The following is a 23,121-nucleotide window of genomic DNA, read 5'->3' on the forward strand; positions in this document are numbered from 1 at the left end:
AACGAGGACCAATAGAGAAGCGCCACGTGGGATATTGAGCTCTGCGGTGGTTCGCCAGCTTGCTTCCTGGGGAACAACTGTGCAAGTCCAAAAGTTGGCACGGTCGAACCTAACATGAAGAAGTTGCAGAGTGGAGTTGCCGAAACCTCCATTTCGGAGATACGCGAAAAGTCTGCAACGTCTATGTTAGTCAGATAGAACCTTCGCCGGCTATAGTTGCCAGAGCCGGTTCTAATGGATTTGCTTCTAGTTCTATTGAATAGAGAGTAGAGACCGCGATCTTCTTCTTCGGTTGCAACCTCGTTAGATCTCGTACTCCGCCATGGCTGCGATCTACAGCCTCTTCGTCATCAACAAATCCGGTGGTCTAATATTCTACAAGGTGCGCTCTTTTGGAATCCTAATTCTATCCGTCCGCAAAATTTTGTGATATCTTCTTCTCTCGCTCGTAACTAAATCAGTGGCAACTTTTGGATCAAGGATTACGGATCTGCCGGTCGGATGGATACTAACGATAGCTTGCGATTGGCGAGTTTGTGGCATTCGATGCACGCAATCTCGCAGCAGCTATCGCCCACCGTTGGATGCACCGGGATCGAGCTCCTCCAAGCCGATACCTTCGATCTCCACTGCTTCCAATCCCTCACTGGTATTCTTATTCACAAAAAAAGGCTTATTTAGTTTACCCATTTGCTTTAGTAGTGTTCTGGCCTACATCTATTCATGCGAGTGGAGTTGGAGTAGTAGAACTTTGATTGCTTCTGGAATTCTAAGAAAATGGTTGTTCTTTTAATGGCCTTAGTATATCAGCATTACTAGTGAAAAAAAACCCCCTCAGATAATTGCAGTATTGGTCTTTTTATTGGAAAATGTTGGAAAATGTTGAACATGCTATCAGCCTTTACTGAAAATAATGAGACTTAAATTCTCATGATTTGTACATTTCAACACCACAATTGAAGGTTATATGGTCTAAGTTTGCTTCTTTTTCCCCCTTTGGTCGATTTCCTAAGTTTCTAGATTTCAAACTTCATCCAAACAGAAAAAGTTTGGAAAGTTCAGGGTACCATTTCACCATAGTAATGTGACGGCATCAAGCTACAATCCCACAGAGAAAATTTTCTACTGAACAAATGGGGCCTCTGTTGCATAGGTCATACCATGGCCTAAAGTAAATCGGTATGAGATCTATGGGCGGATGGGCATCTTTGATAGAGAAATGGAAGAGTATTAAGTTGAACTGCAATTGCACATAGTTTTTAATCTGGAAAGGATTACTAGGGTTAAGTAGGCTGGAGAATTGTTGATTTTTGGTGAGTAATTTGTACATATATAATGTGCAGTTGTTAAGTAGATGTGCTTGAAAGTTACTCAGTTGTTCGATTAAAAGTTACACATGAACTTTAGGCGGTTAGCTCATATTTTGCTAATTTTTTCGAAGTGCACTTATGATCCTTCACGTGCTATTTTACTTTGGGGGAGCATTAGCTTTTGGTGGGTTTCGTCACGTCTCCCGCTATCTCTTATTAGTAGGGGTATAATCAAGCCTAGCTCTGATCAAGCTTGAATTGAAAATAATTGTGAGTCTAGATTTGTGATCAAGTTTGAACTGAAATCATTTTAATTCGAGCCAATTTCGAGCTCAAGCTTAAAAGGCAATTTCAAGCCTTGGTCAATTCAAGCCAAATAATGAGATTGATCAAGCTTGATTTAGGCTTGAATCAAACTTAAAATAAGATCTTATTAAAAAATATAAACTATTAGAAATATCCGTTTATTTACAAAAGATATGATTGGCTCAAAATTCATATTTAAACTCTACAAGATCAGTGTACATAATAGAAGTATAGTATAGTATAGAAAGCATTACTCATATATATATATATATATATATATATATATATATATATATATATATATATATATATATATATTTTGAGATTTATCGAGCCTACTTGATTGAGCAGCTCATGATCAAGCTTGGCTCAAAATTATTTTCGAGCCTATTTTGAAGATCAAATTCAGCTCAACTTATTTTTCAGCTGAGCTTAATCAAGTCTTATCAAGTCGAGCTTGAGTTGACTTGATTATTTTGATAGCCCTATCTATTAGGATGGATTTGTTGGCCCAAGCTTTTATTTATTGAGGAGAAACTGGTCCAATTTGAAGTTGTTGATTGTTATACTACACTATACTGGTCGATCATAGAATATAAATAAATTCGTCTTCTCTAGGCCTGTTTTGTACTCTGCTGCTTGCACTACTATCTCTTGTTGAAGTCTTAATAATTCCATAGTTTATGTTTGAGGAGCAAAACTACTAGCTATAGGATTGTCAGTATTCTAACTCAGATTTGAGTTCTTTAATTTGAAATGAACAGGTGGCTTGGATGGTAATAGAATGCTAAGGTATAAAGGCTAATTATTTGCAATTCCAACCTCCTTTTTTGGTTTAGAGATAATGGAACTAGCTATAAAGAGATATATAGAAACCCTACTTCAAAGTGCTGACATAAGAATTGACTATTATGTTCATAATATATTAGTTCTGCGTTCCATCTCCTTGTTGAATGTTGATAAAAATGTAATGTGTTAATAGTATCTGTATCATCCAGTTCAAATTTCTTACAAATAATGTGGTTGTAGAACAGACTGGATTTACATTATATGTACTTTCATGTTGAGGTACTTCTTTATGCACTTAAAATTGGAATTAGAAAAAACAATGAGGATTCCTTATGCTCTTTTTACTAATATGACTGATGATTTATTTCCGACAGGAACAAAATTCTTTGTTGTTTGCGAGTCTGGCACACAAAATATGGAACTTCTACTTAAAGTCATCTATGAGTTATACACGGATTATGTGTTGAAGAACCCCTTTTATGAAATGGAGATGCCGATCCGGTGTGAACTTTTTGACCTCAACATTTCTCAAGCAGTTCAGAAAGACCGGGTTGTGATGCTGGGTCGATGAACATAACAAACTAACTTTTTTTCTCTATTCTGTGATTGTTCTCAAAACCTCTTAATGTTCTTTGATGTAAATTGCAGAGATTTACTACTATTCCAGTGTCCAAGTACTTATGTTTAGGTAGAGTAAATGCATGTTATCAGATATCTTCAACGGTGTACCTTTTTTTATGCATCAAGCTTCTTTGAAAAGAGCTATAGAAGTTTTTTTTTCCTCTTAAATATTATGTTTAAGGTTGGTATGCAATTTATTATCTCGGAGTGAATCGTTTTTTTTCTCCGTCAGCAGGTCATGGCGTGAAATTATTATCATCGGTAGTTAACCATCACTATACCCAGATTTGTTTGTGACCTATTGATGGATTTCGACATAAACATTTCTCCAATCCAGAAATTAATCGGGAACTCAACTATTTCCCTCTCGTGGAACTATTTGTCACGACAGAGACCAAATTAATTATGGTTAATTGTGTCAACCAATATGAGAAAAAAAAATCCAAAATTAAAGAGACGCAAAAAAAGTCTTGACCACTTCACTTCAAGATCGAGATTTCTAACGACTCAGTCATGATCCATGAATCCAATTTGTAGTTGCCGTGCATGTCACTTCACTCAGTGAAGAGGTCGACAGCAAGTTATAGTATATTTCTCATTGTTTTCATGACTCAAATTCGGACACTGGTTACAATAAATTATGTTGAAAGCATTTCTAATCCATCCCCAACTCGTAATGCATGCCATCAGCCATTAGCCCATTAGGGATATCATCATATCATACGTCAAAACAATGTAATTTTTTTTCAAATATAATAAAAAACGGGTGTCACGTCACCACACCATCCACACAAAAAAAAACGTGTAATTGAACGACCAAGGATATATATGTGTGGCCCAAGCCCAACAGCTAGTATTTCTTATCCTATTCTTTTATCGAAAAGATTGAAAATTTAAATTGATAAAGATAAGCGACACCAAAGTTATTTACAATAAATATTTTTATTATTAATATTATAATGACATTAAGTCACCCTTTTTTTGGCTCCTTTTCCCTCTAATAAAAAAAAACGCATATCAATCTTTAAACTTATACAAAATATCCATACCACCTCAGCACTCAAATTTACAAAAAAACCCCAAAAACATTATAATATTAATTTCACAATTCACACCTCTCCCCCTCGACCTCAAGCCGCCGACGGCGCGGTCACGTAATGGACGTCTCCCGCCTCCGATAGCGCCACTCGCACGACGACGCCGGCCACGGCCGGGCCCTTGTAATCCAACGACGCGTCGTTGTAGATATCCCACCACTTATCCACCAAAACCTTGATATCCTCCCTATCCATGTTCGCCTCCTTCCCTGTAAACTTCCATGGCTTCGACCCCTGCATGCGATAATGTACACAAAAATTTACTATCTACGACCTTCTTGCAAAAAAACCCGCTAAAGACTTCGAATTTTCGAACACGTACCGCTGCGCAGTAGTGGACCACCTTAACCTTCTCGAGTTCTACGTTCTCCGGATGCCTCCATAGCATGGCTAAGACCAAGTTGTACACCAGTGGAATAGGCTTGTAGATATCCTTGAAGAACATATTCAAGAAATCCTATTGTAACCAAGAGAGAGAGTGAGTGAGAGAATTGTTATATGCAAAAAAACCCAGAAAGAATTGTAATCAGGGATAGGGGCCGCATAAGTTTATACGTACTTGTTCGGCAAAAGGAGTCGGAGTGGTAACGTTTACTGTATCGAGCAGCGACTTGGCGACGGCCATGCTCGGCTCGGAGACGAACATGCCCGCGTTGAAGTATAACGACGGAGGTGGGCCCAGCTTGTCGTGGGGCCACGTCACCTTCTCCGGACACTGTTGGCAGTAGCCAATCTTGTACTGACGCGTGTGACTCCACGTCTTCTCGCAGAAGCAGTCCATGACGGCGTAGAAGTACCCGCCAGGCAAGTCGAATAGGTGGTCGATGTTATCGTACACTTGGATATCCGCGTCCATGTACATCATCTTCTCGTACTCCACAAACTGCGAAATAATTTAATCACAGGTTGTTACTTGTAAATTTAACAGTAGGCCAGGGGGACCGAACTGCAAATTTGACAAAGAGTCCTACGGTAGCTTGCTTACCTCCCAGATGCGGAGCTTGGAGTAGTTGATGACGTAATAAGCCATGGCGAACTGGGTCTGGTTCTCAGGCGGGTAAACGGGTTCGATCTCGCGAACGATGCAGCCTTGCGACACCAGAAGCCGGCGATGGCTCTCGGGTACGTCGGGTAACATCGCCACGACCAGAGGGTACTTGGCGCCCACTTTCCTTAACCCCTTCGCGAGCCCGACCACTCCCTTCACGTAGTCGCCGTCTCCGGCAAGGAAAGTTACGTACGCCCTCTTCGGATTTGGCACTGACTTGCCCACCGCCGCAGACTCGTTCATTGCTGTCTCTGGCGCCATTCACAGGAATTAGAACAGACACGATCTTTTCGAAGCAAAACTCGTTGTGGTTGTCGATTTGGGTTGTTCTCGGAGCTCCGGTGGGACTTAAATAGGCGCGGGTAGGCAGGGCGAAATTACCGAATTGGAGTCGGCTTGTCTTCTCTGCTGTGCGGAGATCTGAGTTGCTGGCCATACACGTGTACGGATGAAGACCGTCGGCAGGTAAGGCGGAACCTTCTCGAGAGGCCCTTTTTGGTAATTAAACAATGGGAGTCGCTGTTTGGTGGACCTTCGTAAGACTTCAACTAACAGGAACCGAAGCGCCTCATTGGCTGGTTATCCTTTGGACGTGCACGTGCCGGCAGGGGAGGTAAGCAGCTGGTTACGTGTCACTGTTACGATTGACCTCAGACAGCCAAAAGAGACAGTTAAACGACCACCGTCTGATCTGTCAAGGATCGCGTGGCGTTACGATTTTCGAGGCGAGGGGGAACGAGCCGTGGAGATTGGTCCAGGATGCGTTACATGTCTTACGATGGCGTCACGTGTCGAGAAAGGAAACTTCGAGGGAGCTTGCGGTGGCGTCACCGGCCAGTGAGTGGAGGATCGAGCCACCGCCCTTATCCACACATTGAAGGCTTCGGACCTTATCCCACCTGCTACAGCTGAGGCGGTGATGCCACCTCACGGTGAGGAAAATTCCATTCTATCCGTTTTCTCTGAAGGGAACTTTCAATTAACACCCTATATTTACCCGATTTTACGAATCAATCCTTACATCTTCATCTTTTAAACGTAAACTAGATTGAGCCTAAATTTACCTAAACGTGGGGTGTTACATGCGAAATGTCCTATTTGTCAATGATACCATCGGGATTCAGCACCGCCCACGGAATTCAAAGAAAAAAGGAACCTTCGAATATACATTTGGTTTCTTTGCTTGCTGTCATCCATCGAACGGCCCACGATTCATTTGATCCAAAACGGACGGTTGATTAAGACTAGCGGACGTGCTAGGGAGGGATGGTGGGGTCCCGCTGCAATATCGGTTGTAGATTTTTTCGTACTTCGCAGCGAGTCATCCTCCAAATTTTATTTTATTTACAGAAATTAAATACACTCCAAATTTAATATCTACTTTTTCGTGTCGGTGAAATGTTAAATAAAATTAGCGTTTTACTTATAAAACGAATTAAAAATTTGAGTTGTGGTTTAAATTTAACTCCTTCGCCGTCACGGCAAAGTTCTGGGTTGGTCCACGACTACTGGGATTCGACTTTGATATTATTGAGATTTATAATAATATCTCAGGCAAAATATTTCATTATTATATTTTGCTCTGCCAATTGGACTCCTGGTAAATATTATGTGATCCACTTAGACAATGAAGCTGGAAGATTCTGCATGCCATTGGATTGGATGGATAATTATCATACATTGACCACTCTGTCATCAACTTTTCTTAGGAAAAAGATAGAATGGTAGTTAGAGGTTAAAAACGTGTCTAAATTACTTATATATTATTATTATACCTTTTGTCTTTCCGAGGTTAGAAGAATCTTATCCCATATAATCTACGTGTTCAACAACAGTATGGAAATGTAGTAGTAATATGAACAAAAGAAGATGCGTAACTAGATTTGAGCATCTAAATTTCCTCTCATCCAACATATATGAGAGGCTAAATTATCGACCAGTCTAAGTCTGACTTTTATGTTGTAGATTACGAGCTTGTATACTAATTCTAGGCTAAACAAAAATGATAGTCGTTCGGAATATATAAGTTAGATAATTATATCAATCTTTTTAAAAAACGGGTTGCAATAAATTTAAATTATTTACATATAATGCTTAGATGAAAATTCTATTAAATATTAACTCTAAATATCTTAGAGAAAAAAAAAATTAAATCCATGATTTTTATCGTATCAAACACTTCGGTACAATGGTAGTTTTCTCACTTCTCTCCTCTCTCACCGTTTTGCTTTGTTGGAACCCGAAATGCTAGCGGATGCGGGCAAAGCCCAAGTCTAGGCCCAAAATGGGCCAGAAAAATTGTCCTGTACGGGCCAAGCCGGGCCGGGCCCATCAGAAGCCCGGTTTGGTCCAGTTTGAACCACCGTCTTGTACGATTAAACTCTCTCTCTCTCTCTCTCTCTCTCTCTCTCTCTATCCGATTTATTTATCCTCCATTATAGTGGATAAAGAAGCGGATAGAGCTCTTGAGCAGGAGCAGCGTCATGGCGTCGTTGGCGCATCACTTCTCCGGCCTCCGATGCCCACCTCTCTCCTCCTCTAACTTCTCTAAATCCTCCTCCTCCAAACCCTCGGCTCGAGTCTCCACTACTATTGTCGCCGCCGTGGTCGCCGGCACCTACGCCCTGACCCCGGCCCAGAAGGAGCGGCAGAAGCTTAAGGAGGTCTTCGAGGAGGCTTACGACCGATGCCGCACTAATACGATGGATGGCGTCCCCTTCACCGTCGACGATTTCCACGCCGCCCTCGAAAAATACGATTTTGATTCCGAAGTCGGCACCAAGGTGCGATCTTTTTTTTCTCTCTCTCTCCAAGATGAGTTCTTGGTATTCGGGTGTGTGATATAATGTCGGTATCCAATTTGAGCTAAAATCTTAAACCATAAGGTCTGTGGGCAGTAGTGTGTGTAGTTATATATTCCATATGGGACTAATCCCTCAATCAGTCTTCAAAAATAAGTTAACCGTTAATCCTGTGCCTGTTGATGCTCACAAATGTTCTTCTTTGTGGATAGCTGTAGATTTGGGTATGATAGATTGAATCACGTTCCAAATTATTATTAATGACGTTCTTTTGTGTGCCAACTTGAACCAGTGCTTTAGTTTTAATGTTCATCCAGACATGATTTTTCTGGATAATATATATTTGAATTGATCATAGAACAACAATGTAGAGAAGCTAAGCTGTAAAAGTATAAAGTTTGAATGGAGGGGATATGTGATGTTTATCGAGGACTTTTACTTTGTAGTCACTGATGGGAGCTTTTTCCTTGAGGTACAACATAGTTGCAAAAAAGATTTGATTTGATATTCACCATGTGCTATTCATTCATGAGAAAGCAGATTGTGGGTGTTTCCCATTTGATTCCCTGCTTTCTTATTTTGGGATGCTTCTTCTTTGGGACGGTAATGGTGCTTGAAGTAATGCCAGTACAGTCCATGTGAACTAGCTATACCGAAACAGCTGAGGTTGCACAGGAACTGGTCTAGGAAATTCACAAGGAGAGATGGCAGTTTAACTTCAACTTCCAAGTATCCTATGTTTTAATTTTCTAATAGCAGACAATAAATTTCTCGTTACCTGCTGTGCTTCATGAAGGACATTACTTTTATCTCTTTTCATATGCTTGCACATGCCTTTCTCTCCTCGTGAGGCCTAGTTTATTGATCAATCAAATTTTACAGGTTAAAGGAACAGTCTTCATGACTGATATGAATGGCGCCTATGTTGACATCACCGCAAAATCTTCTGCTTATGTACCTGTTCAAGAAGCATGCATTCACAAAATAAAGCATGTATCTGAGGCAGGCATTTTTCCAGGATTAGTCGAAGAATTTGTTGTCATTGGTGAGAATTCTTCTGATGATAGCTTGATTCTGAGTCTACGGTCAATTCAGTATGATCTTGCATGGGAAAGGTGCAGACAACTTCAGGCTGAAGATGTTGTTGTGAAGGGTAAGGTGAGTATCTTATATGCCAAGTTTTCTGCCTCATGCAATGACCGCTACATTTGATGAAGTTTTCTTCATTCTCATTTGTTAATGTTAACATCATGTAATTCAACTGCGTTGATGATTCTGCAATATGCTATATGAAAGTTCAGCTTTAACCTATTATTTTTTGGATTATATAAAGAGTTATTGTACACAATATTCTTCTCCTTTTCTAGACTCAGAGTCATTTCCACATTCACCTTCTTATACTAAAGTTGCCTCTTCTTCTCTCCATTTTTTCTGTGTATTGACCAGTTGTTCTGAATATATCCTTTTGATGAGATTAGTCATAGTTTTTACATGTTTAGTGACTCTTTCCTGCTTGCCATCTATTTGATTGTACCATCTTTTATGAGCCATAGGTGATTGTGGGAAATAAAGGAGGCGTGGTAGCCATTGTGGAAGGACTTCGTGGCTTTGTTCCATTTTCGCAGATATCAACGGTTTGTTCTTTAACCTGGCTTAAAGTATGCTCAGATTTATTTCAATTAAATCGTATCAGTATCCTATCCCTCTTTCCAAGTTTAAATACCCATTGGAATGCTGAATGGATAATAAACTTAGAAACCATATTTGTTTAGTATAATATGGGTATGAATTAGATATCGGATGCATCAGGATTATAATTGAATATTACTCAAATATACAGCGTGTTGCAAAATTACTTAGGATAAATAAAATTAGAAATTGATATAGAAAACAAGAAAATGTATCTTCTCTCATGCTATTGTACTATTTATAACAAATTAGATATATAGGCATATGGATTTAGATTCAGATAAAGTACTCCAATTCTTGTGGGTATCCTGATAAGGCCATCAAGTATCAACATGGTTATGAATCCAGGTCAGACGAGATATTCTTACTTTTAGTTAGTCACCTTTAACAAATATTATTTGTAATAGTTATACACATAAATATTCTGATCTAGATTGGGAAGTACATTGTCCCATATTAGAATGTAGATAAGGTGATAAATATGGATGGAAAAGTCAAATTGAAACTGAATAAGCAAACTATAATCTGTATGCAAGACCACCTCAGATTTGGAATCTGGATCATCAACCTACTTTCATTGCTGGTCTGCAATTTGTTGTTGTATTCAGATAACAGAAATTCTGATCATTACTGGATCTTAACCAGAAATCAGCTGCAGAAGAACTCATAGATAAAGAACTACCTCTTAAATTTGTGGAGGTTGATGAGGAACAATCTAGGCTTGTTCTCAGTAATCGCAAGGCGATGGCAGATAGTCAAGCTCAGCTTGGTATTGGATCAGTTGTCTTGGGAACTGTCCAGAGTCTAAAACCCTATGGTGCCTTTATTGACATTGGTGGAATCAATGGTCTTCTTCATGTTAGCCAGATTAGTCATGATCGTGTGTCAGATATCTCAACAGTCCTTCAACCTGGGGACACCCTCAAGGTATTTCACACTTACTCTTGCATATTATTGGCTGTTTATCATTGCCTTGAAGCTTATGCTGAAAAACTTGTGATGCAATAAGGTGATGGTCCTAAGTCATGATCGCGAAAGAGGCCGAGTAAGTCTTTCTACCAAAAAACTTGAACCAACCCCGGGAGATATGATTCGCAATCCAAAACTTGTATTTGAGAAGGTAACATTAGTCCAAACATTTTTGCCGCCATTCCTGACTTACATGGCAACTGATTTCCTTGTCTCTTTGGCTTCTATAAGGCGGATGAGATGGCTCAGACATTCAGGCAGAGAATAGCTCAAGCAGAAGCGATGGCCCGTGCAGATATGCTGAGATTCCAGCCTGAGGTACTTATAGTTCTGCACTACAAAAATATCTCATATCAAAAGTAAAAGTTACCATATAACTGAAGTCTCAGATCTTATGTTCTTTGATCATATTGCACATAAACATGGTTAATCTCAGTTATTAAAGTTAAATCACTGGACGTCATTTCTATAGAAGCTGAACTGCTTGTACTCGTCATTTTGTTGTTTGATAACACCTCTTTCATTCAATGGTCTTTTTGGTTATTTATCTGAATACCGGTCTGCTAGCTTATCTGCACATTGGCTGATCTGTTGTTTTTTATTTTTCTTTTGCTTTCTTTCTGTAGAGTGGATTGACTCTCAATTCTGAGGGTATATTAGGCCCGCTGACGTCTGACTTGCCGGCAGAGGGTTTGGATTTAAGTGAAGTCCCACCTGCAGCAGAGGTGTAGGTATCCGACCATTATCAGGTTGTAGAAAGGAATAGATGTTTCATCTCTTCTTTCACAATGGAGCTTGGAGAGGTTTAACACGTCCAACCGGGTCTTTTTCAGTTTCAAGGCTCAATTGTGCGTGTATTGTGAAACATTATTAGTGTGAAAAGTACATTGTCTGTTATGCAGTTTTCTTGTCATATTTGTCTTCAAACTGATATCCGTCTAATGGTAAGATTTACTGAGGATTGCTATTTGACGTTTTAAGGAATGTAAATTTATTACATTTGCAAGAGGGGTTATGCTACAAAGTAGACCCATTCTGCAGCGTTAAGAGTTTGATATTCTCCATGACCAAGTAATGCCAAAATTATTCAGTTTCTTCTGACCATATGACTAAATCAAATAGACAAAGTTGTCTAACAAGAAATTATTTCCCTTGGTGTCCAAATTCCATCAATTGTCTTTTGGAGTAATGGCACAAATCAGCATGCAACTTTCCCTATGCAATGAAAAGTTTAATCTTTAACCAAACATCCCCTGAAGTTGCAGATGTGATTGTCAGGCATGGATATGGACCTTCAATCAGAGTAACTACTCCCCTATACCAAGAAGGCCTAAGAATTTAAAGTTGAAGATGTTTGCCTATATTTATCTCCCTTGTTTCGCTGAATTTAACTGCAATGACACCAAAGCATAAAAAGAAAAAATTGTACATTAGATGCCCGCAATAATCTTATCAACTTATGCATTTCATGTTTCTTATAACACACAGTCTGTACTGAGAGAGACACTTATACGTAAATGTTACAACGGCCACAATCATTATTTGTCATATCATTTCGCGCCTTTAATTTCTGATGAGCATCAGGGAACTACATGCTGAATCCCATAACAGGAATTATACTCTATGTATTGCTGATGTCCTGCAAGAATCAACCAGCTTTGTACCCAAATTTCTTCTCACCTGTTAATTCTTGTCAAGGTCCCGCAGAGAGTAAAAACCATGTACAATATTCATCTAGTAAACAGTCTGGATTATTCTCTATAATCTTTAGATTGTATTTGGGGTTGATGGATCTTCATGGGTGTTGCTGACGGTGAATTAAGGAATGTATTCCTTACCATAAATATGCCCATCATATCTCAATGGTGGTTTTCCTGTGCATTCCACCACGAGGTTGTTGGTAGAAGGTAACTCAACTCTATAAGATGAGTACATAGGCTATGAAGAGGTGACCAGCTAGATTTGGAACCAGCATCCATCGACCACCGGGAATCAAGCACATCTTCAATGCTAGCCATTTACTACCCACTGAACCATATATGCATCAAAGAATTAGAAAGTAACAGATGGGAGGAACACTTTTAAGAGCTATCCAGTTAAAAAAATGCATGTCTAAGCGTGCCATAAAAGGGCATAGTAGCCATAAGTTATGCAAAATGAAGTAGCAAAATATAAGTCTGAACTCTACATATTGAACTAATTAATTTATGATAAAAAATGATCTTCTGACTCCAGAAGCCATTCCCGACATACCTCTGACATTGTATATTGTGAAATTCTGAAGTTTTAACTAAATTTATTTACCTTTTGTTTTACAAGTTATAGTTGTTGAGGTACAAAGCTATTTTCAAAATTGACTACTCAAAAGATGCGAATTCAACTGTTGCATAAATTATTACCATTCCTGTCTCCCCATTATTCCACATAAACAATAATTATGTCATCCTCCGCTGCCTATATTCTCTATCCTTGCATTGCACGGGCCTTTTTCTTGTTTGACTTTAGGACAGTAAGTCAACTACCCCCATGAAAATAAGGGAATGGGAGGAATAGCCATTATTTACATTTCTAAAAGCATGTCTACTGTATCTTTTATTTACTTCAACATCTAATCATAAAATAAAATGAGAAAACTCATCTATCCAACTGGATCAATCAATAAAAGAAAAACTTCTGATCATTGGTTATTCTTGAGTACCTTAAACAACACCAAAATTCCAAATGAATTACTATTCAGTAACCTGACTAGATAAAACTATTCAGGAGGAGAGGTGAAATTGCATTACTTACAAACAATAGTGAAAATGCTTTACCTTGTTTGTCAAACATTGTCATTTCTCTACATTGACATAGCATGCTAATGCTTCAAGCATCAGATCTGTCTCCTAAAAAAAAATTTAATTAGTTTAGTGAGGACAAAAATAAAAGAAGGAAGAAGTACCAGCGGAACAGTAAAGGACGTTACAAGATGCATGCACCCTCTGATGTAAGGTTTGAAGTTTCAGTTAACGCGAAGCATTCTGACCAGAAATGATATGAAATTATGAGGTTTCTACAACTCAGCAGTTTTAGAATAAAGCCACAGTTCTATTATGCTTTAATTTAGACTTTTAGATTGTCTTCATCCAGTTCCTCTGATTTTCCAATGATAGATGAGTTCCTCCAAGCCTATGAACTTCCACTGAAAACCTCAAATCTGCAACTTGTTTCCTGGTCGACATTCAGAGCTGTTGAAGGGAATACATCATCATGATACGAGTTCAACAGATCAAGATGATCTGGTTCATCTGAGATTTGGCAGTTGGCACATCTCCACCATAACTGTTACTAGTTGTTCTTCAACTTAATTGCAGCTATCAGTCTTTCTGAAACCTTTCTGTCAAGAGTGAAGCCATTTTCCATCATATGTTCCCAAATCCTATATGCAGACATATTCTTTCCCTCCTTCAAAAGTCCATCAATCAATAATTTAAACGTCAAGGTGTCAGGAGACACTCCCTTATTGTACATGTCATTGTACAGATCCAGGGCTTCGCTTAATCTACAATTTCTTCTGAGCCCATTTATAAGTGTGTTGAAAGAAACTACATCAGGGGAGATACCCTTATCAATCATGTCAGTGAAAAACTTCTGAGCATGTTTCATGCGGCCAGCCTTGCAAAAGTAGTGGATCATAATATTATACACATTAACATTGGGAATAACTCCAGCCGTAAGCATCTGATCAAAAAGACCCTCAGCTAGATCAGAATGCCCTATTGTGAAGAAACCATTAATCAAAGTGCCATATGTCACAGCATCAGCTACTATTCCTTTAGAACCCATCTCCTTGAAGAACTTAAGTGCAGTTCTCATTCTCCTTGTCCTGCAAAAGGCATCAATTAGTATGTTACAAGATACAATATCAGTGAACCCACTCGTCTCCATCTGCCTAGTGACCAGAGCATTTGCCTTTTCAAGCTGGTTAGATTTGCAAAGACCCTTTAATAGTTGATTATAACTGTGTCTGTCAGGATTTATTCCACTCATCTCCATCTTTTCTATTAATCTATCTGCTTTGTCTAGCATAACATTATCACAGTAATGATTTAAAAGTATATTATATGTCACCACATCAGGCTCACATCCATTTCTTCGCATAAAAGATATAATAGCTTGTGCTTTATCGACCCTTCCAGATCTCCAGAACCCACTTATAAGGGCATTGTAAATAGATACATTCAGCTCAATATTCATCTTTAACATTCCCATAGCAAATTCATAAGCTATATCAACCTTATCATGATTACATAGACCAAAAATTAGTGCACCGCAAGCAACACTATCTGGCTTAAATCCCCTCTTTACCATTTCATCCCACAGCTCTACTGCATCTGGGAATTGTCTAATATCACAGAAACCATTGATGATGGTTGTGTAAGTAACAACATCGGGGTCTCTTCCTTTCCTGATCATGGTTTCTAACACCTTTAGAGCATCATCCAATCTTTTGTCCTTGCACAGAGAATCCAAATATATATTGCAGGCCCAAATATCTGGAAAGGACCCAATCCTATCCATATCATTGAGGAGTTTCTCGACAAGCCCTGTTCTCTTTGCTTCGCACAAGCCAGAAATCCACCTCGAGTAAGTGAATGATGTCAAAGAAAAACCTTGTTGAACCATCAAAGAATAGTACTTCTCTACCAAATCAAAGCAACAATTCTTAACTAAGACACCAATGAACCTATTATAATCGACACTAAATACACGGCAGCCAGATGCAATCATATCATCAAAGACTTCTACCGCTGAATCAATCAGTCCCCCACGGACATAACCAGAAATAAGAATTCGATACAAGGAACGGTGCAGCAACAGCCCATTACTCCTCACTCTCCTCAAAAACTCCGATAACAGCACAAAGTTCAGATCTTTCAATAGCAGAGAGAGAACCGACTTGACAGTGAAGTGATCATGCTCGAAAAACTGCTGTGATTCTGCCCACACATAAAAGTTGAAGGCCGTTTCTGAATCCGACAAGCTCTTCAACACTTGATTCACGACGTAAGTGTTCAACTCCACATTAAGCCTCTCCAACTCCATCCGCACTGTCTCCGACCATTGTTTGGATTGCAGAGCACTTCTAAGTCTACAAACAGAATCGGCATAAGTCGGTGCCGGCGGTCTAAAAATCTCCGACAAGCTCTTACGATACTCCGAAGAGCCGTTATCGTCTTCGGCGTCTTCGGCGTGCTCCAAACAGAAAATTCTGATCTGGGTTCTTGAAACCAAGCGACAAATCTTGCATCTGTTGGCCAAGAACATAACAAACTTCTCGGGGGAATTTCGTCGAACAGTTGAGCGGTTGACTTGCGCCGCCAAACCATGTAATGGCTAACGCAACTAGAAGGGATCGGAGATTGGAAAACAGAAGAAGAGAAGAAGACGACGTTGAAATGCAGTTTCGATCCGGAAAGATCGCAACTTTGGATTTGAATTGAATGTCTAGAAGACACAGAGACGGATCGACGATGGAGAGAGGAGAGAAACCCTTCAATGAGCTTGATCTCTCTCGGAATTATTTGGTTGCCTATTACGACTCCAATAAATGGGTAGGGTATACTAGAACCCGTTAACCCGTGTACGATCGGGTTCGGATCCAAAATAGATGACGCTTATTTCTCCGTTTTAGACGACTTAAGCCCTTCTTATGATCTAAATTATAAGATTAAGGTTCGCCGGTACATATATATATATATATATATCACGAACAAACTTATATATAAACTTTCAGTGAGGATTAGAAAGATTGCCTTAAAGATTGATATTAGTTAGTCTGCACTTCATTTATTAACTTAAGAATGGAGATTAAAGGGTATAAATAGAGATAAATGATTCGAAAAGAACTATTAATTTTTCTCTCCTAATTTAACTGTTAAAATTAAATAATATTAAATAAAATTAACTTGAAATATCAGTCATATGAACCGTTTAAATTATAAGGATAAATTAGTCGTGTTTTATTTATCTTTTTAATTATCTATTTTCTTCATAAATAATAATAATAATAATAATAATAATAATTTGATAGAACTATGCACTCTTATTATTAAGAAAACGATTATAAATATAAGCAATAAGAAAATATTTAAATTTAAGATTACTTATCGATAATCTAATCACATATGTAAAATGTCTAATATACCTCTTAATTTATTAAGAGATAAAAATTATTTTTAATAACTAATTGATTAGTATTGAATCATTGCCATGGTAGGTAGCTGGGCTATTAACCTTCAACCTCTTTTATGTCCACAGTAATGAGAGATTTTGATTTGAAGAAGTGTACCTAACTCATGATACAGAAGATCTCAAAGAGGGATTTTGGTTTGAAAAGGTGCACTCTAGTCATGATAGATGCCAGTGCATGTAGACAATCAGAGAAGACACACTAATGCATTTTGGATGTGATTTAGGTTTATTTTTAAAATCAATATTAGTAAATACTAAACTGGTTTAGTACCTAAATATCAGTTTAAGTTAAAATCGGTTTAGGGTAACCTACTTAAACTCATTTTTCCATTCTTCTCTCCTCATCCATCCAATTATTTTTATATTTACCAATGACATCCAATTATCAATTTATCTTTAAAAATATATCACTTCAATTAATTATTTTATTAAATTATTTTATCCTCATAACTCATCTTTTTTTTTTCTCATCCATTCATTACATCAGATATTCTAGTCATTTGACATAAAATATCTCATAAGTTCACTACTTTTAAATTTAAATACCATGAGATTACTAAATTGGTTTATAATCAAATTATCTACTTATAGATTGTATCACTCAAGTCAGGCTCAAATATTCTAACTCGGTTTAGTCTATGCTCTATATTATTAGGCGGGCGAATTATGGGTAAATAATCCGACCGCTAACAAGCTAAGCATCAACTAATTTAAAATATTATATAAAATAAAATAAAATAACTAGGGGGCTAAATTCCATAATCAGTCTCTCATATAATTATTTTCTAAGAAAAAATGAGGTCATTTTCTAATCTTGCCTAACAACCTTTGATACAAAGTTTCTTTTCTCTATCTCATACTCAATTGTCAAAATCTAAATATTTTTGATTGTTGCATGCTTCCCATATTGAGTGCATTTTGACTTTATTTTACTATTGCATGCTTTCCATAATGAATGTATTTTGACTTCCTGTGACTATTACATCTTTTTCATACTGAGCCAAAGTGGTATAGGAATTTAAGTAATTGAAACAAAAATTTAAATCTAATAGCTAATGGTTGGCCAATTACTAGCGAACAGATCTACTAACTCTTAATAGACTTGGTCATTATCTATGAGCTCTAACAGACTGTAAATAGCTTTAGAGTTAAACTACGCTTGAAACGCCAGCTTTTAAGTTTTTTTTGGCTTCAGTTGTTTGTCTCTTTTTAATTCTATCCAAAAACATCAATATCTTTCGCTTTTTGCCTCCACTACTGATGCATTCACCACTTAACTGGATCATTATCTTCGCCATATTCTTCGTTGTTGACCACAAAGACAGCCTACCATGCTGGTGGTGGTGACCACAAAAAGAAGAAGAAAAAATTAAAAGCACAGAAAGATCCCTCTATGGAGAGTGATCTTCTTCTTCTTCTTCTTCTTCTTCTTCTTCTTCTTTTTTTTTTAAAAAAAAAAAATCTCTTTCCTGTGCATCTCTTAGACTTTGAACATGTGATTAATTATTTTATCACTAGTTCCTTGCATTTTAATAAAAAATATCTTAAAAAGAAATGGAAAACTAGATTTTAAAGTCAAATAATGGGTATTTTATGTTTTTATTTTTAACTGTTGTTATGGTAAAATTAATCCAAAGTATTCTTGAGATATTAAAAGAAAAATATGCATGAGTCAAATAATAAATATCTATATGGTAAGATATAAATGACTGATGTTTTTAATAAATTTTCTGCCTAGTGGTGCAACAAGAAGCTTTGTTAGGAATATTATGTTTCTTTTGTTCAAGTAGCATGAATAGGACTTATTACTTATAGCATGCACATAGAGCACTGAGGGTTTGAGACCTATGCTTTTATTTATAATTATTAATTATAAATAAAAGCTATAGTCAAACAACTAGAATGTCGCAGTAATGTGGCATTCAAAATTCAATATATATATATATATATATATATATATATATATATGAAAGTCAATCAGATTCCATTCCTTTGCACTAAAAAATAATAATTCTGAATGACTAGCATGCACTTAGGATTTGTCTTTGATATTAATCACTCACCTAGATCTATCTAAAGTCCAAATAGCCTTGTAACAATTTAGATGGTAAGGCCATGTAATATTTATAATTTTGATGATTAATAACCCATAAATTCTAGTAAAGCATGAAGTGGAAGTGTAGCTATCTGTGAGTATAAAACAAATTGTACATGACTACATGCATCTGAAGTCAAAAGGATTAATAAAACAGTGACATTAGACTACTATTAATCCACCTTGAGATGGTTTAGTCAAACACGCTTCAGCTCAGAACACACACTGGGTCGGTCTCAGTCTCCTCTTGAAAACGAGGATCACTTATTTTTACACGTTAGTTTACTTAACATTTTTGGGAATGTGTTTATTTCAGTTTACTTATTCAAAAATATAATCCCAACTCTAGGGTGTTTTCTTTGATTTAATTTAATATATATATATATTTATTTATTTATTTATTAGAGCGCTATTTACGCAAGATTTTGTAAGTTTGAAGAAGAAATTAAGAAATATAATTACCAGAATAGGGTGTGTTATACATAAAGATAAATGGAATGGAGCAAGAGAAGTCTAAATTCCAGTGACAAATCCACCTACCTACTCACCAACCTAGGGAGGACAAAATGCGACGGGGACGAGAGAGATGAGTCAAACTTCAAAAAACCCTTCTTAATTACTCTGTTTTAATTAGTCTTTATCAGATAATTAAGCAGTTGCTTCCACTTGCTTTTGGCCCTTTTAATTACCTTAACCTTAATCTAATCCCCATCCATCGTATATATCCCTCTTAATCTCATATTCCCCTCTATAAAAACCCAACCATCCTCTCTCCCGCTCCCCCCTCATCGATCTCTACTACTCTTTCCATCTTCCCTTTTGGACGACAGACTACACCAGAAGATCTAAGCGAGCTATGGAAATGGGCCTGCACGGAGTTGGTATAGACCGCCATGGAAGCGCTTCTAGCAACTCTACTGCTACACAAACAACTACAGATGAGGAGATGGACTTGCGAAGAGGTTCTTGGACGTTCGAAGAAGATCTCTTACTCATGAACTATATTGCCGCTAATGGCGAGGGCCGCTGGAATTCTCTGGCTCCCTGCGCAGGTATATACATACACACACACATATATATAATTGTAATGATATTTAAGTTTTATATAATCTAATGAACATATAATTATTAGGTCTCAGAAGAACCGGCAAGAGTTGCAGGTTCAGGTGGCTCAACTACCTCCGCTCCGACGTCCGCCGGGGTAACATCACCCCCGAGGAGCAACTCCTCATCCTCGAGCTCCACTGCCGATGGGGGAACCGGTGAGCAATCTTTAAAGAATATATATACTCCCTCTAGTTCTCCAGATTTACTATTTAGTCCTAACGTTTTCTCTATTTTTTATCTAAGGTGGTCTAAGATAGCGCAGCAGCTGCCGGGGAGGACGGATAACGAGATAAAGAATTATTGGAGGACGAGAGTGCAAAAACACGCGAATCATCTGAAATGCGACGTGAACAGCAAGCAGTTCAAGGACCTCATGATGTATTTATGGATGCCTCGCCTCATGGAGAGGATCCGGGCAGCCAACTCCGGCAGCTCGCCGGCTTCCATCTACGAGGAAGCTAATGTCCCGATGGCTGGGACGTGTCAAAGCATGGATCCGGGCAGCGAGTCCGGGCAGGTGAACCCGAGCCCGAAGATTTCAAGGGTGGCGGGGTCGTCGTCGGACACAGTCGGGTTGCAGTTCTCGTCACCTCCGCTCTCCCATGGCGGCTTCGCCAATTGCTACGGCATGCAGGGAGGTGGCGGGATCCAGGCAGCTCAGTGCGTTGGAGGATGGCCTGAGTCGCTTCCGATCCCCGGAGGTTATTCTAACCTGGGATTACCGGACTTGGATTTCGGAGACTGGGTAGATAGCCTATGGAGTTTAGAAGATAATTCGTTTCTGCAACAACTCTAAAGGAATCGATTACTTGTGCAATAGATTATGGGAAAACTAAGTGATCTTAGAGCGCTTATCTGATGGGTTTTGTTCGTTCATTTGATTATTATGTATTACTTTGTGTCGTCGATTTCATGTAGATAATCTATACAGCGTTACAAGCTCAGAAATCAATACTTTGAGTGAAAATATTTTTCCTATTTCCAACGAATGATATATGACATGGTAAGTCTAATAAAGTTCCTAAAGTTTTATTTCTACTCTCTGTAATTAACAAATTCACGTCTCTAAATATTATTATGTATAAATATATGCACAAATTATGAGATATATGATAAAAAATATTAAAATAAAAAATTAATTTTGAAGTGAAAGAATTCAACCTATGACTTTAATTATTGAAGAATTTCAAGTGAAACGATCCTCTTTTAAGTGGAGATGTTCAAATACCACTAGTAATGTTTTTAGATACATATGTTTCTTTGCAGTAGGAGAAGTTCCTAAGGATGTTTGACGAAATCTATAAATTGAGTTTTTAAGTATTAATGAGTTGAGCTGAGCTCGTTCAAACGCTAGTACACATTTTATCAAATATGCAGAACTCATAGAGAAATTTTAAGGGAATATTCTACTATATCCGGAAGAGATATTTATGGAGATTGTAACATAATCCTAATAAGTCATATATATATATATATATATCTTTTGATTATCTTATTGAGATTTATTAGAGAACACATAGCTTTGGATAGAACACAGTAAATCACTCTCAATTCAGTACGTCTTCCTCAGCTCTAGAAGAACAAACGTGGGGATCGACGGACGATATATAAGCTTTTTATAATTATTATAAATTTTACTGGTTACTTTGATCCAAATTTAGATTTTTTTTATGCAGTTCAAAGTTTTTCCACATAAATTATTTCGTGTCTGCAATAGTCTTTACATACTTTATTTTTCATGTTTATTTTATTAATCGCATACCATAGATCCCATATTTTAGTTTATATATAATTATAAATATTTAAATTAGTATCAGAGCATACATAAAGATCCACGTTTTTTCAAAGTTAATAAATTATTTCATATTTCCCTTAGTAATTATAGTAAGATATATATATATATATATATATATATTAATTCACTCAAACAAATATAAGATGTCAATGCATCTGTATTGGTTCATAAGATTCATTGGGGTGGGGGGATCCATAACAACCCTAGAGAGTGACACATAATGCTCATGATGATGATGTTGAAGTTGATTAATGATTATCAGGATAAATAATGACAAGTAAACTAAAAGGGTATTTTGTTCTTATGTTTGTGTCACACGTGGACAATCCCACTTAGCAAGTGGAGGTCTCAATCCAATTTACTATTTATCATAATTAGGCGCATGTATGCTGCCAAAAATTATCTTGTAATTTTTTTATATATATGTAACAAAATTGCTGTAACTTAGAGGACATTAACAACATCTTGTGTTTATATTAATTAGTTAATAATTCCCAAGGTAATTAATGAAAAGAAAATAGTGGACTTGCCCTTTTAAAGTTAGGAAAATTGATTAAAATAATCCTGTATTTCATTTTTATAATCATTTACAGTTTATCCTGCATGGTTTTATCATCAAAATATCTCAATTTAAATTTTCTTTTTTTTTAATTGGAGGCAATCATACACATAGGTATAAAACAATTTAAAATGCTCTCACTATCAAGTCAAAAGAATAAATATATATACTGCACAGCTCCGGGTGTTTTTGATGGGCAATAGTTTATGTATTTAAATTAATAGAATATTCAACTGTTTCTAAAACTTTTTTTTAATGCTTTCTTGTCATCGGTGCTGGGATGTAATGCCCGTTAAGTGTTACCGTTCAGATCTAGATGTAAAAAATTGTAAAAAATTCTATGAAGGTAGCTTCGGAAGTTATGCTTCTAATGGATCTAGTTTCACGAGAATCCAACATCTGGATGAAAAAATATTAATAAAATAGTAGAGTAAAGTAAAATATGGCAAAATAGTAAATATCTCACGTTGCGGCGGTTGTTGGAGTGTGGTGAACAGCTGTAAGATAGGATGGCTGCTATGATATACTGCTAGAAAAATAAGGACAATCTAACGACTACGGTACAAGATAAAGATGAGATAATGAAATAACTTAACTCCCCTAACACATAACTATTCCTATTTATATGAGTAGAGTCCTAGTAGATCCACATACGAATTATTTTTAATGCTTTCTTGTCATTGGTGCTGGGATGTAATGCA

General features: G+C 37.3%; 5 protein-coding genes across 6 annotated transcripts; 3 read left to right on the top strand and 2 right to left on the bottom strand.

Annotated features, from left to right (window-relative positions):
• Positions 1 to 118: 118 nt before the first annotated feature.
• Positions 119 to 3,164, top strand: LOC140790927 (uncharacterized). The gene is made up of 3 exons (XM_073141244.1): positions 119 to 382; positions 481 to 649; positions 2,780 to 3,164. Exons 1-3 carry the CDS (start codon positions 323 to 325, stop codon positions 2,974 to 2,976), a joined length of 426 nt encoding a protein of 141 aa, XP_072997345.1. The 5' UTR covers positions 119 to 322; the 3' UTR covers positions 2,977 to 3,164.
• Positions 3,165 to 3,949: 785 nt separating this feature from the next.
• LOC140790589 (galactinol synthase 1-like) lies at positions 3,950 to 6,068 on the bottom strand. Its single transcript, XM_073140726.1, has 4 exons — positions 5,109 to 6,068; positions 4,683 to 5,006; positions 4,446 to 4,580; positions 3,950 to 4,357 (listed from the first exon to the last, which is right to left on the bottom strand). Exons 1-4 carry the CDS (start codon positions 5,430 to 5,432, stop codon positions 4,157 to 4,159), a joined length of 984 nt encoding a protein of 327 aa, XP_072996827.1. The 5' UTR covers positions 5,433 to 6,068; the 3' UTR covers positions 3,950 to 4,156.
• Positions 6,069 to 7,561: 1,493 nt separating this feature from the next.
• On the top strand, positions 7,562 to 11,610 carry LOC140790752 (small ribosomal subunit protein bS1c-like). The gene is made up of 7 exons (XM_073140979.1): positions 7,562 to 7,954; positions 8,855 to 9,130; positions 9,526 to 9,606; positions 10,307 to 10,588; positions 10,671 to 10,781; positions 10,862 to 10,948; positions 11,257 to 11,610. The coding sequence occupies exons 1-7, from the start codon at positions 7,655 to 7,657 to the stop codon at positions 11,359 to 11,361; spliced, it is 1,242 nt and encodes a 413-aa protein (XP_072997080.1). The 5' UTR covers positions 7,562 to 7,654; the 3' UTR covers positions 11,362 to 11,610.
• A 430-nt stretch (positions 11,611 to 12,040) lies between these two features.
• LOC140790751 (uncharacterized) lies at positions 12,041 to 16,086 on the bottom strand. 2 transcript variants are annotated; one of them, XM_073140977.1, is made up of 3 exons: positions 13,596 to 16,086; positions 13,444 to 13,508; positions 12,041 to 12,658 (listed from the first exon to the last, which is right to left on the bottom strand). In XM_073140977.1, the coding sequence occupies exon 1, from the start codon at positions 15,935 to 15,937 to the stop codon at positions 13,958 to 13,960; it is 1,980 nt and encodes a 659-aa protein (XP_072997078.1). In that variant the 5' UTR covers positions 15,938 to 16,086; the 3' UTR covers positions 12,041 to 12,658; positions 13,444 to 13,508; positions 13,596 to 13,957. The 2 variants fall into 2 exon arrangements, with proteins under 2 accessions (XP_072997078.1, XP_072997079.1); XM_073140978.1 differs by having other exon boundaries at positions 13,444 to 13,515.
• A 3,643-nt stretch (positions 16,087 to 19,729) lies between these two features.
• On the top strand, positions 19,730 to 21,102 carry LOC140791041 (transcription factor MYB2-like). The gene is made up of 3 exons (XM_073141396.1): positions 19,730 to 20,011; positions 20,092 to 20,221; positions 20,310 to 21,102. The coding sequence occupies exons 1-3, from the start codon at positions 19,816 to 19,818 to the stop codon at positions 20,860 to 20,862; spliced, it is 879 nt and encodes a 292-aa protein (XP_072997497.1). The 5' UTR covers positions 19,730 to 19,815; the 3' UTR covers positions 20,863 to 21,102.
• The last annotated feature ends 2,019 nt before the right edge of the window (positions 21,103 to 23,121 follow it).

The sequence above is a fragment of the Typha latifolia genome, chromosome 6, assembly GCF_019914945.1.
Source record: "Typha latifolia isolate L0001 chromosome 6, TyphaL0001v2, whole genome shotgun sequence".
NCBI lineage: Eukaryota > Viridiplantae > Streptophyta > Magnoliopsida > Poales > Typhaceae > Typha > Typha latifolia.

Bases quoted from the DNA above. Each gene is read 5' to 3' on its own strand.
- LOC140790751 (XM_073140977.1), bottom strand. From the start codon at position 15,937: ATGTTCTTGGCCAACAGATGCAAGATTTGTCGCTTGGTTTCAAGAACC.
- LOC140791041 (XM_073141396.1), top strand. From the start codon at position 19,816: ATGGAAATGGGCCTGCACGGAGTTGGTATAGACCGCCATGGAAGCGCT. The intron at 20,012-20,091 runs GTATATACATAC...TATAATTATTAG, and splicing joins TTCTCTGGCTCCCTGCGCAG to GTCTCAGAAGAACCGGCAAG. The intron at 20,222-20,309 runs GTGAGCAATCTT...TTTTTATCTAAG, and splicing joins CACTGCCGATGGGGGAACCG to GTGGTCTAAGATAGCGCAGC.
- LOC140790589 (XM_073140726.1), bottom strand. From the start codon at position 5,432: ATGGCGCCAGAGACAGCAATGAACGAGTCTGCGGCGGTGGGCAAGTCA. The intron at 5,007-5,108 runs GTAAGCAAGCTA...ATTATTTCGCAG, and splicing joins CCAAGCTCCGCATCTGGGAG to TTTGTGGAGTACGAGAAGAT. The intron at 4,358-4,445 runs GTACGTGTTCGA...TATCGCATGCAG, and splicing joins TGGTCCACTACTGCGCAGCG to GGGTCGAAGCCATGGAAGTT.
- LOC140790752 (XM_073140979.1), top strand. From the start codon at position 7,655: ATGGCGTCGTTGGCGCATCACTTCTCCGGCCTCCGATGCCCACCTCTC. The intron at 7,955-8,854 runs GTGCGATCTTTT...CAAATTTTACAG, and splicing joins ATTCCGAAGTCGGCACCAAG to GTTAAAGGAACAGTCTTCAT. The intron at 10,782-10,861 runs GTAACATTAGTC...GGCTTCTATAAG, and splicing joins CAAAACTTGTATTTGAGAAG to GCGGATGAGATGGCTCAGAC.
- LOC140790927 (XM_073141244.1), top strand. From the start codon at position 323: ATGGCTGCGATCTACAGCCTCTTCGTCATCAACAAATCCGGTGGTCTA. The intron at 383-480 runs GTGCGCTCTTTT...TTTTGGATCAAG, and splicing joins GTGGTCTAATATTCTACAAG to GATTACGGATCTGCCGGTCG. The intron at 650-2,779 runs GTATTCTTATTC...TATTTCCGACAG, and splicing joins CTGCTTCCAATCCCTCACTG to GAACAAAATTCTTTGTTGTT.